At 35.7% G+C, this 14,241-nt stretch overlaps 1 protein-coding gene across 1 annotated transcript in view; it reads left to right on the forward strand.

Annotated features, from left to right (window-relative positions):
- Positions 1 to 14,241, forward strand: part of LOC145768334 (complement factor B-like) — a 39,971-nt gene that overhangs the window by 17,796 nt on the left and 7,934 nt on the right. The window contains exons 10-11 of the mRNA XM_082579811.1: positions 2,495 to 2,624; positions 3,258 to 3,385. Of these exons, the coding sequence (XP_082435937.1) occupies positions 2,495 to 2,624; positions 3,258 to 3,385 (258 nt within the window). The remainder of the gene's footprint in view (positions 1 to 2,494; positions 2,625 to 3,257; positions 3,386 to 14,241) is intronic.

Here is a 14,241-nt window from a genome sequence, read left to right on the forward strand (position 1 = left end):
ACTTCAAGGGGTTTAGCATATTTTATTTTATTACATAAAGAATATACAACATAAACAAAATAAACTATGTTTGGATTGACCAATTTAAAATCATCTTTCGAGGCAGATCGGAATACCAGACAAAGATCATGGAAGCCCTTAGAATCAAGCGTAATAATCCGTCACGAAACAGGCAGTTATTTGCCTGTGGCTCGTCCTTCTTTTTGTGTGTGTTCTAATTGCTCTCACCTACTTGCTTTTTTCACCTCATGTGATCTGTTTCTCGCCGTGTTATTTACGCGTAATCATTCGTGTACCACTTGTTGAGTTTGTGCTCTTCAGTCCACAGTATCGTTTGCAGTTATAATGCATAATCAGATGTATCTTCAAGGTTCTCGCTGTTTTGCAGATGTAAAGTAATTCTTAATGAAGACACAAGTTCGTGTCAAAAACGTTTGAGTTTATTTTATTTGGGTTATGTAGGCCTACTCTTTGTGTAATCATCATCATATTCAGTCTGTGGTAGCCCACTGCTTTGAAAAAGCCTTTCCCTTTTCTTGCCAATCCAGTCGATCGTGTATTTTTATGCATGGTACCAGTTTGTTGTGAAAAAATAATGCTTAACCTTTTGAGGTCACTTTGCTTTATAAGTTAAATGCTGTAGAAGTGGTTAAGTTAGATTTAACGCAATTTAAGGTTGTTTGTTAAAAGCAAGCTAACAAACAAATAAAAAAAATATATAAGTTGACGATAGACCCTTCTAGTATGGTTGGAAAGGCCGAGTTTCGAGTCCCATCTATCGATAAATCTGCTTTAAAAATATTGAGATCAATAAATCTGACAAAAGATACTTTTTATGTCTTTCAAGTTTTAGGCTAAAGGATATGAAAATGCTCTATCGGTGGTGTACCGTTACTATTTGGTTGGGTATTTACATTTTCAGCAAGATTCAAACATGAACATTTGCATTAGTTTCCACTTAACAAGTCAATGGTAATGCCCACCTAATTAGTAAACCTAATATGATCCGGTTCAAAGTATAACTAAACTTTTTCCTGTAATAAAAAAGCCTGAAACCATTCTACTGTATACAAGCTCAATTTTCGATCTCATTTGGCAACACTGGCATCACACATATGCCTTCTTAAAGCAACTGTATCGTCACAAACAAATTATTTGTCCGGCACCAGACGGAAAATCTGCAAAGTCTGGATTTCAAGTCTCCTAGAAGTCAGCAGTTGTAAACTAAGCAAGCGTCAAGTGACAACTGAACTAACAACATTTAAGCAAGTGGCTAAAATTGGTAAATGAAGAAACTTGGAATGTCACAAGTTAGCAAAGAGCAAGTGTAGCTGAAACGTTGCTAAGTTGTCGCATGCCGAGTGGTCCGACCACCAGATTTCAAAAACCAAAATGACACCACAATGTTTAAATTTTAAATTGTTTGAAAAACTTGAAGTTTTACATAATGAAAGCTACTGAGCGCTGCCAAATGAAAACTACTGAGCTTTGTGCCATAACATTTGACAGTTACTTCACCTAAGATAAGAATGGCACTGGTTTAACAGAAGTGAAAGGGAAATTCCAGCAATCAAAAGTAATTGAGAAAAATAAAAATTATTTTTCCTTGATTTCTGTAAGTGTTCGTTCAAACAATCTAAACACATGGTTTATACGTCACTGGTAAAAAGAACCGTATCAAACTTTCAGCAATCAGATATTAAAACTTAGGCTTCAGAATGCAAAAGCACCAAGACTAACTATTGTTAGGCTAACGTTCAAAAAAATTTGCGTCAATACTACAAACTGCAACCAGCTTTTAGTCTACAAAGTAAAACTAATATTTTCACAAAATTAAACTTTAGGCTAACATCACGAAGGCATTTGGTTTAAAAAAGTATCGCTCGCCATACCGACTACAAGCAGCGGATCAAATTTGTAACTTTTTTTTTTTTTTTTAGCAAGATATTGGTAATGACACATGACGTAATAGTTGTTTAAATTCTTTCTTAAACACCTTTTCCTATGTTAAAGCATGCACTGTTGTTTTTTTTTTTCATTTTGAAGGTTCTTTATTTATTACCTCAAGAATGTTCACTGCCACCCATTGGAATAGAGAAAGAAATATGAAAAAGTCTAAAGTTAAAAAGAGAGAAAAAATACCACTTTAAAATTTTGAAGAAAACACGTGAAAATTTAGTTAACAGTAAATAATAAATTTATGAAGATTTCTAAAGGGCAAGCAAACTGATTTTAAAAAGTACTTAGGGGATCACAACAGTCTGGTAAATAAAAATAAAAAAGTTGCTCTAATCTTAATGGGTGTTTTGTGAACACCTGGAATTACACCACTGTTTATTATATTGTAATAACAATATTAACACTTTCAAACCGAAGTGTCAGAATGGCGTAACCTAATAAAGTAGAAATAAAAGAAAAATTAAAAGCGTATCATTCCTGGTTTTATTTTATAATTGGACAGTGAGAAGAAAAATGTTTAATTATATTTCTGCAGTCTTATTCCAATGACAACATCTGCGGAGGAGGAAGCTTAATAAACAACAAATGGGTCCTCACTGCTGCTCATTTATTTGACGGAACTGACAAAACCAACAATTGGGAGGAACACTATTTATTGACATTTGGTTAGTGCGTTTAAAATTAAGAAAAACTTCTGAGTTTATACATCCAACATCATCCATTCGGCCGCACCAGGAAATCATCAACGCAGTTTATCCGAATGTCTGTCTTCAGTGCACTTGGTACGATAGTTCACTTGTCTGCACTTCAATGCTTCAGCTAGCTTGTGGAAGAATGTTTTGATTGTAATGCCTTAGTTTTATTTGCCAGAAGTTTAAGATTTCTCGCTGACTGTAAGGCAATGCCCTGTTAGCTTTAGGTCTAACATTATTTTGTTATCATTTTCTAAGTTGTCGTGCAATTGAGTACACACAGAATTTTTAGTTGTTAAGACGTTTTTACGAATCCTTTTACTGCGTGTTAGCTGGAAAGTTCTTCTAAACAATCTTTTGATTTGTGATAGCAATTTTTAATTAGTAGCAAGAAACAGATAATATCTTAATAAATGTGTCGCTAAGTTGTCTTATTGGCTTTGTTGATAGCTTACTTAGTAAATAAAACAATCGATGTCATTTATTCTAGCCACTAGCCACAACGTTTGTTGATGTGTTTTCTAAATTGTCAGCTGCTTAGCTTAGTGATGTGAGTCACTGCATGCCACTAAGAAGGGCGCCGGTTTGAATTTATCTTTATTTTAGGGATCCATCAACGTCCTAACGAAAAAAATCACCTTCTGCCATCTAAAGTAAAAGCTTACAGAGCCAAAAGAATCATAATACATCATTCTTACGACCGTCACAGTGCATTTGATTATGACATCGCTTTGGTATGCATGAAAGATGGTTTGTAGGGTAACATATATCTACAATATTTTAAACAATAAATATTAATAATATACTACCAAACGTGCTCAATGTTAAGCAAAAAGCCAAGCAGAGTAAATTACATCAAATCTAATAATTATTTTTTAAAACCTCTACACAGTCTACAGCCCGTTTCATCCAAAATGGGGATCATCATTCATCAAAAGGTTCTTATTCAAAAAAATCTATTTTCAAGACCTTCTGATGACCTTCCTTTTAATGTGAAACAGGCTGTAGTGTAGAGGTTTTAGAATTAATAACTATACAGTATTTGAAATAAAATATTTTAGATACATATTCGTGTATTCACCTACTTTTAGTGATTGATAGAAGCCACGTGAAGAAATCTGGAGAACATTGCATCTATTGTTATCAATAAACATATTTTTTGTTTGCTTAGTTTGCGAGTAATATCCAAAGCTGTAATGGCGAGTTGTATCCAAATGTCAAACCTGTAAAAATCGCAATAACATTTTCCTACAGTTACACATTTTCTTATTTTGTTTGTTCTGTTCAATCGATTCCAACTCCGGTTCGCTTTAAAATTTATCTTTACCCGCAAAATCCGACCTCTTTTAATTTATTTCAGCCTAGCCATGCTTACTGTAGTTTGATGCCACATTTTCTTGCATTAACCCCATCTTAATACGAGCTGTTTTCGTACACGGAAAGCACGTCACGGGCTATCTTGGCCCCGTGTTAATTAATCGCTAATAACGAGAGCTATGAAAATCACAGAGCCAAAATATTTTATAAGATAATAGCAATGTGTATTGTGCGTATAGAAATTAAATTTTTACCCAACAAATTGTTTGAGATGAAATAACATCAGAAAAGTCGGTTTTTATTTTAATTTTCCGAAAATAGCTTCAAAATTAATTTTTTTTAAATATAACATAAAGTAATGCTAAACTAAACAAAAAATTACTTTTTCTCATAAACATAAGCAATTTTTAGGCGTTTTTACTCTTTTAAGTAATTGCACTAACATTTATATTACACTTACATTAACATATTATACCTGTTATATAACTAGCATTGCACAAGAATGTCTACGAAAAGACGAAATGCTTGTTGTGAAAGGCAGGAAGGTGGAAAATGACCAGTGTAGACTAAGAAAATTCGCAAAGAATAAAAACTAAAAGTCATGAAATTTCACATTTTTAGCATATTTCCTTCTGAGTAATATTTCACTACTAGGGTGGGGCGTTCTCATAAAACCCCGTGTGGCTACAGATAAGGTTAAATTATTCAGTTGATTTCTTTATAAGCCTCATCTCATCTCAGCCTCGTCTTCCGTGATTTAACAAGCCTTGTGCGCTTTTTGTTCTGTAGTTTACGGAGTTTAAATCAGTTAGTTACAAATTTTGTTTACAATATTATGCACAGTAATGCTTGTTGTTAAATTTATTGACATTAAACAACATCTAGATTTAAGGGAATGTAGGGCGTTATAAAGTCATTGAGACCCTGATAGAGCAAAATCGAAGACGCATACCCACATCCTCTTCCTATATGTATTCGCCTGCAAGGAATATTGGTGAGCGCAATGCTTATGACTTGCAAGGCAAATCATGGTAGTGAGGTTCCTCACGTGAAGGTTATTAGCGTTGTGGATTCGTGCCTCTCTGCGTACTTGGAACAACCAGGTACCCTCCCTCGCATCGAAAGGAATAACATTGTAGTCAACAACAGCTTCATTGTCTTGACAAGTGGCCGCTTGGACATAAACGGCATAGGGTACTCGGCACTGTAATACAATCTCGAGGGAGATTCAATTCTCCCAAACGTCCACAATTCTATCAAAGTTGGAAGTTAGATTCTCGCTCAAGACACATGGCTATTGGCTATGCACTAAACAAGGGTGAGGATCGAGTCTTTCATTTTTATTCGATCGGGGCTTGAATCGCATCAATATTCTCAATGAAAACAAATTGAAATTTTACAGTTTTGCTGTTTGCTTAAAATTATAGATTGCTTGACATTTTAGTTCTGCCTTGTTTTCTTTGTTTAAAGAATTATGATTTATTTCAAATAAAAGCAATGTCTTTTAACCCTTACGAGGTTGGGCTCCCTGGAGTCTTGCTCAGTTTGGGGGGGGGGGCTGTCGATTCTTCTTATGCTTTAGGAGTGATATCTCTGTTATTTTTTAAGGTACGGCTTCAAACTTTGGGATTCACTTTGTAAAATTATTCACGCTGAGCATATCCGAAATTTAAACCTATGTGAGTTTTAGAACTGCTCATAGACGTTGAAATGTTGAGGTGACTTATGACTTTTGGATTATTTTGCGATTAAAGCAATTGTAGCGTGAGTTTACACATTATTTTTTGGTAGAGTAATGAAGAACATGCATTGGCATGTTGTGATTAAATTTTTTTTACATAATCTCAATTTGAATCTATATTTTTCATGCAAAATAATAACTTTTCCCACGCTCAAAATAAAGCTCGCTTCTTGACTAAAAGAACAATGCTTCATCAATTACATGCAGTAATGAGATTTCTGAACGCGTGTCACACCAATTTGGATTATGATCTTGTGACCTCGGTTCCAAGAACAGCAACTCCTACGCTTTATTAACAAATGTAGACCAGCTGAAGAAGCAGGGTGGCGTTTATCAAATACTATTATGTAATCCACGAAACGAATGGAAGATCATGCAACAAAAAAAGCGGTTTAAATGCAATGTATTGTAGTTGCAACAGCGTCTCTCAATGTAAGTTCAATGTGAACTCGGCTACATACAAGGCTAGTACTAGGAGTAAGATTACCCGATAAAGTCGATGATGCTTTACATAAACAGAAGTCAGAAAGAAATTCAAAATAAAACAGTTACGGTTCATTAATTAACAGAACGTCACAACGCTTTTCATCAAAAGGAAAATCTGTAATGCCTCGGGTCATTTTCTTGTGGATTCAATAAGCTCTCTAAGATTCATATGCCACACACTAAAATCCAAACAATATTTAGATTTATTCAAAGTAGTATTTATTATGCGTCAAATAATTGTGAACCTGGAGAAATACTTTACAAAGAATTAGCTGCCCTTTTTTTTGCCTAATGGGCGTTTATGCGATAAAAATGTCAGTTTGGCAGCAAAATATTGATAAGTATTTTGATTTAGTTACAGCAGTACCGGACTGCAGCAATTGGCACAAGGCTCTTGCAGCAACGTTTTTCAACTTGATTCAATGGTAAAGCAACCTGTGTTCTGTCAGGTTATGTACACACAAATTCAGAAATATTTAAGAATATGCAATGAGGCACATTGAAATTACAAGTGGCTGCACATTTACAGTTCGATAATACGAGAAATTGAATACAACGCTAATACAATCATTTCGACGTGGATTCAACATTGCAAGACGATGTAAACATGCGCGGGTTTGCAATTAGATTACTTCTCTTCTGTCCTTGTTTGTATAAAAGTAATAAAATCAGTCGTTGTATCCGTGCTAAAATTCAGCTATGCTCAAACCGCATTATATTGATATTTTCTAAACAGAAAATGGATTTATAAAATATGAATACAATACTGTTTCAGCATATAAAAATGCTGAATTTTACATCGAGTATTACGATTAGTTTTATGACCCACTTTTTATACAAAAAAGGATAGATGATTTTGATAAGCAATCTAATTGCAAAACCGCACATGTTTACAAGTATTCAACGTCTTGATATGTTGAATCAACGTAAAAATAGCTATCTGTCTAATAAAAGGAAAAAAGGAAAATCTCTAATTGAGCTCCGCGTTTTATTTAGGCTGTGGTTGAAGCCAAAGTTTATAAAACCGCAATCATTCAAATAGTTTATTCTGCGCAAAAGCAAACTTGACATACTCGTATGGAATGTGCAGGGCATAAAGGCTTTTCACAGCATTGACATTGGCCACGGTTTTTTGGTAGTTTATTTTTTGTGGCTTTGGCACCTTCTCAATAAGCAAACGCAGTAGTTGTCCACCGTGGGGACTTCGCTTTGCACGTGAATGAACCAACCCATCCTTTGGTCGATGATATCGGTGCCACCCTTTGTGAAGTCGTAAAGCTTATACAAGCCTGGCTTCTTTTTGCCGTCATCCTTGGTAATCCCCAATAGAGGTTGCATGGTCGTCAACATCAACACATTCCGCATGCCAGAACTCTTCGTTTTTACTACATAAGAATGTAGGCTGAGATCAGCCTCACTCGTCTGCCAATAAATTTCGTACGAAGATTTCTCCCTACCACTCACTTGCTTCACTTCCAGGGGTATTCCTCTACGTATAGCGTTGAGGGTTCCAGCTGACGTTATACCCCTGTCAAGCAACCACTGCGCGAGTGGTATGGAGGTGTAAAAGCGGTCATACAAAATATTCCGACCTTGAAGGTCACCGTGTTGTTCCAGGCTCATCACCATTCCTTTTACCACTTCTTCTGTTCCACTAACGTAAAAATGAAATGGCTCTTCCTTCGGTTTACCTGAATAGACCGATGCCGCAAATGTGTATGGGAATCTGCTGGCGTTTACCGACTTGAACAGAAGGTCATATTTCGCAGGCTTGTTTGGATTATATTGCTTGAAGGCAATTTGTGTCCTCATGGGGTATAGCGTTTTGTCCAACGACAAGTAGTCACCTGGAATGACATGTTTGCCGCAGTTTTCGTTAAACATTTCGAAAACGACTCGAAATGCGGCCAACCGGTCATTCTTCCAACGTTGCGGCCTAGTATTTTGGTCGTCGAACGAAATGTTCGAAAATAAAAATTTAAAGCGGTTCTTGCTCATTGTTGCACTAAACACGGGATGTCCTTGCAGTTGATTGAACAATACATCCGTGGAATGACCAGCCTGTCTTAAAAGCCCCCGAAAATACTCCAATTCAACAAAGGCCAGCATCTCCTCGTTGTTGGTTGGGCCAAAATAGCAGTACCTGCTGTCATCTAAAATTCTCTCTGGCAATTGAGAAATGAGTGTGGCAATTTTTCTATTTGTTTCTTGAACAATAATGTTCAAAATGTTTAAAGAAAAAAATAGTTCCCATGCTTGCCGAGGGGTCTTGGCTTCTTTGGCTTCTCCTCTAACACCAATCGGGCCAGATATAATGTTAGCCCGGCCCCTTCTCCCATTGTGCACCGGTCTCGCATTAGACCAAGTAATGCTGACGCCGCCCTCTTGTCTGTTCTTTGGCTTTTCTACAAAAGTTGTATAAGACTTCAGTGTGTCAGGAAAACTCAACAGCATCGTAGTTGTTCATGTCGAGATAGGAATCTATACTGTTCACCAGTCTTTTCGATGTTATAATCCGTCCTGATGGCGCAAACTCCGGTTGAATATCGCCCATGGAAGGTAACTGGTCGTCAATCTTGATCGGAATCGCTGTTGCGGAAGTTGACGGAGAAGAATCCGCTTCTTCATCTGAATCGGAGTGCCATAAATCCTCCAAATCATCCGCCTGGCTTTCGTCGTCAGAATCCAGTAAAACATGTTGCAATATTTCTTCAGCACTGAATCCTTGCCTTGCCATGTTTTATTTAAAAGTGAAAAGGACGTAATTTTTTTAATAATGGCGTTGAAATACTAAAGAAAATGTATAATGAAACAAATTGTTAGTCCCATAGAAACTAGTTAGAAAAAAACTGTTACACAGAATTATAAAAATCGAGAATAAATCAAAACTTTGCAATATAATAAATTGTCAGACCGTTGTTAAAAATTGTGAAGTGCACTTTACATATTTACTGATGATGAAACTATATGAATGCTATGGTTATCTATGGTGATTCAGATTAGCTTTTTGAGCAATGCTTCACGTTTATGATAAACTACACGTAGAAGGGAAATCCAACAGGCGTTTGCACAATATCGTCGTTTAGCGACGTAGATTCGACGAAAGCGGCGTAATAATTAGTAGGCCTACCTGGTATCAATATTGGCTGTTTCTGCAATGTTGCGTTATGACCATGAACGCCACGTGGCTTGAAAAACAACATTATAACGCTGAATGAAACCATGTGCATGAAACTGATAATCTATCTAATAAAATTATCTCTGATGTAAATTCAACGATTGGGCAATGGTATGTCTCAACAAAATTACCAAATATTCCATCATTTTGACGGCTAGAATGCATTGTTGAACCTAAACCGAAAAATATAGATGCGCTGTTCATGCATAATTTTTGATATTTGTTTATATGTTTAGTGAAAATAAGCTGTCATTCTTGTTATTATATTGAAAACGAAAAGAGCAGTTTGCAAAACGTCTATATTACCATGAATGCGGTTTCATCTATTTTGATTGTCCCTTGCTGTAGGCCTACTCAGGCAAGTTGTAATTATCACAATCTAACTTTTCCAAACTGTGAGCACTATATCTCGATGCGCATTTGTGTATTGTGAGAAAATTTTGATGGTGTCCAAAAATCAAATACTATTTACAAAATAACTCGGTCTCTTACAATATCCTCATGTCACATCAACAAATACTTTCCTGACTTACCAATAGGCCTAACTAAGGTAATAAAGAAACATTCTACTAACGGACAGTTCAGTGATAAAAAAAATCCAAAAGTTTGATATTTATAATAAAAGTAATTTGCGTTCTTCTGGTGACTATTTACTAGGTTACCTCCTGATGTTAAAGATGATAGCTAGCTTTTGTATTTCCGACGTTTCGTCAGTCAGCACGACTGACTTTATCAAGGTGGCTAAAACAGGTTAACACAACCTGTTCAGCAACGATGGCACAACACAAAAACGTACTGATAAAATGAATAAAGTAAGCAGCAAGAATCAGAATTAAAACACGCAACAAGATACCTAGAGGTTAAACTGAATGCAGTGAATGCCTAAAACCAGTAGGCTGCTTTCCAACAGCGTAAATTTATCTATCTATTGGGCCACCGTCAAGAAACATTGAAAAGTCATCAGACAAGAGAGAAACCAAGGGAATTGGCAATAACAATGATAGAGAAGACGCACTGAGAATGGAAAAGGTGAAGTTAAAGTTAAAGTAATTTTTTGTACACAGAGGGAAAATTCTGACCATCTTTCTGGTTGAGAGCATGTTGTGCTTTCTGGTTTATGTACCACTTTTCTGTAAATAATCTTTTTGTGTAATCCTTTTCAGTTTTAAGAATGGTAGCGTTGGTCCAAGCAATTTTATGGTCTGAATTTATAGAATGTTTGCAAAGAGCGGAATGCTCCGGACGTTGAAATTTAATAGCTCTTTGGTGCTCGTTGATTCTAGATTTAACACTTTGCTCCTCAAAGGGAGGCCAGATTTGGCCCCCCCCTCATATTTCCTTTAATTATTTGAAGCACAGTAACGCCATGCACTTGGTTTTTCTTGACTTTTCCTAAAATTGCCAGGCGGATCTGATGATATTAAATTTGATGCTAAAAGTTGTGTAGTTTTCTTGTAAATTCAAGATTTTGGTGAATTTTTGCTATTTCTAGCTAACTTCCAGCAAAGCGTGAAATGGATTACATTGCGATGACAAGCCATAAGCTCATAATTGCTTCGTGCATCGATATGCGCGAGCAGAGAGAAGCATCCTCTTGCTTTCTTTTGTTTGGTTTGACCTCAATAATACAAAGCGCGTTATTTCTTATGCTACAAAGAAAAGCCAGTGATCGTAAAGCTGTTAATTAGAAACAATAATAGCAAGCTTTTTTGCGTTATCAGCTCTACAAAGAAGAATAGCAATCCACGATCAAAATAGTAGGCTATGGAGGCCACAAACTATTCAAAACAGTTGTTTCAAGCAGATAATATTCATTGACGAATAAAAAACGTTACAATAAGAAATCTTGTATACAATAAGAAATCTTTTCTTGGATAAAGACACGAAAACCTGGTTTCGAAATAAACGTTCTATGGAAATGCTCTCATTGACAAAACTTGCAATTGAGGAAATGTATCACTGCAAATGCTTTTGGGAGAAGCCGGAGAAATAGCGTTTTTGCAAACAGTAATTGTGAGATACACTCAAAATTATGAGATAGGCTCCATTTACACGTAGCAGCTAACTCGATGGCGTCCCTTCACTGCTTTATGTCGCCTACTTGTTGTTATGTCCTGTATTTTTGTTTCACAGTGCACTGTGTTTTGTTCCAAAGAGCGCAAAATAAAGATGATAATGCCTCATCTACATTACAAAATATTTTGTAATGTAGGCCTACAAACAAAATGTACAATGTACACAATGTACATTACAAAATATTTTGTACTGTAGACGAGGCATAAATTTAGGCGTCACATAAGACAAACAACAAATCAGCTTTCTTCATCATTGATTCAACATCTGAATACGTTGCGCCAATGTATAAGAGGCCGGCTATTGTGAAGACCCGCCATTTATAAACGATCCGATTATACCAAAAGTGGGACAAACTAGTGGATCAAAGAATGAATAAATAATGCTGAGAAAACTAAATCTAAGTGACGAACAATACCGATGTCTTCATTTATCTTGGAAAAATGCTGCCTAAACTTATCAACAAAAAATACAGTAAATAACGGCAAGGATCCCGAAAGCAGAATTTGCTCGACTTTGGCATGAATTTAGTCAGACATCTACAGTAATAATTCCACACATACAATAACGGGCTCTCAACTGCTGTAAGATACATAATAATCAACCTGGTTCTGGGCGATTTGTGTAACAGTTTAGGGAAAGACACTACTTGAAATGATGCACCACACAAAAGATTTTCAATGAAGACTGAGTCTAAAAACCGATGTGGATAGTGCTGCACAATAACTTCAAGTTTAGGACAGAAGAGGCACAAAATATCACGATAAAAATAAAGACCTTGTGGGAAATTTTCGAGAATCATAACACGATGCAAATACCATAAACGCTTAGTTTGCATGCTGCTCTAAGCTGGCCGGCAACCACAAAGGTAGACAATAGCCTACAGGCAGTTTATAATTCGATAACAGCGCAATAAACATTATAAATACGTAAACCGACAAATTTCTTTTACAAACGTTTTACGTCTAATAGTAAATTTTCCCCCAACAATTTTTTGTGAAGCACTTGCAAACCACGGTTTTGTAAAATAATTTATCATTATTATTTTTTACTTCTCGGATATTGTAAAACGTCATCGGCAAAATCACAAAAAAAATTTCATTACTTCAATGTAGTAGGCCTAAGAATTTTTTATAGAATTGTAGCCACGTTGTTTCAACAAAGAAGCCATTTTTTAGCAATGTAAAGTTATAGAAAATAATTTGCAATCATGCAAATCGTTGGAAAGAATCTAGGAAGTCCTCTCACAATCTGGCACAAAATGATTATGTTTATTGTATCTCAGTAAAATGTTTTACGACAAACTTTGAAGCTTCGTTATAATCATTTTTATCTTTGAAGTCAAACGTTATTTTTTTTTGGCCAGAAACATAATCACTGCCTTGCTGACGTTGTCGCTTTTACGCGTATTTTTAGTGCTTCAAACAATAAGGACCCAGTAAGCAATCCAGTCCTTTTACATTGATTCAACATTTGTAAAGGTTAAATTTATGTAGATTTGCTGACTGTGGGTTATTTCACATTTCCTTTGTTTACGCATGTTCCTCAATTCGCTGTTGCATTATTTCCACGCTGGCGGACTAAAAATGTATTTTCAAATTGATTGACACAATCTTCAATAAAAAGTGAGCTTCGAACTTAGCTTTGTTGATGTAAATGCTGTATTTTTTGTGGATGTAATTTATGAGTCATGTTTATAAACACTCGTAAGCGAAATGACTTATGATGTGGCCTGCATGATATTTGTGATGCGACTTGACACAAATCCACAATTTCAAAAGCACTTAATTTGAACTTAGAAATTTCAGATTATTTCAACAACTTGTTCAATTGTCTTCTCTCTACTAAAAATATTCATACTACAAACTCAATTGTAGACCTAAAATAGACAAACGAAGATGTAAACAGCTATTCAAGCAGGCTAAGCTGTTACTTATGAGAAATTTGGTTCCATAAAACTAGAAGCTAGCCATGAGTTTCGGAATGCATTAGTTTAGGACAAAAATGTAAGACAACAAACGCAGTTTTGTTTTTTTTCAAATTCGTATAACAATATTACTCTGATTGTAACTATTTTAGAATCAGTGAGTACTGAGTAGCTTACAATAAGATTTGCTCGCAAGTCGTAAATTCTAATCAATGCAATGATTCGGCACACCGCACACACACTTCGTGCGTTCGATCGAGCTCTTTGTTATTTAGAAGTTTGCATGAAATCGGATTAGCACGGTTAATTAAAGGCGGCAAGTTAAATCAAAATTGTCGTTTTTGGGTACCTTTGCAAATATTGAAATATCAAGTTTAACATATAAAATTTTAAAATAATGAGTTTTCAAACTTATAGACAAATGATTTGCTTTCACACCAGTGCAACTTCTGTTGAAATAGCATCAGCGGATAACTCGTAACAGCTGATTGAATTTGATCCAAAAATGGCCCCCCCTTGAGCAGTTAACTTCCAAAAAAACGTTGAAAAGCAAAGGGTTAAGGTCACGTTTTGTCTGTCCAATGTAGATTAAATCACAGTCATGACACGGAACTTGGTAGATCAATCCAGAAACTTCACCTTTCAGAAGAACGCAAATTACTTTTATTATAAAATGCCTGGTGAACAGTCTCTCTCTGTTTTTACTACAGTTTGATATTTCTTGCAAATGCAAACAATATAAGTTTTTCATAAAAAGATGAAGTTCAATAGCATTACAAGAATTCCATCACCATAATTCAAAAAGAACCTTTCCATTACTTGGGTTGACCCTTGCGATTACCCCGCATATGGGTTATGTTATGTACCA

This window comes from Aplidium turbinatum, chromosome 4 (assembly GCF_918807975.1).
Source record: "Aplidium turbinatum chromosome 4, kaAplTurb1.1, whole genome shotgun sequence".
Lineage (NCBI taxonomy): Eukaryota > Metazoa > Chordata > Ascidiacea > Aplousobranchia > Polyclinidae > Aplidium > Aplidium turbinatum.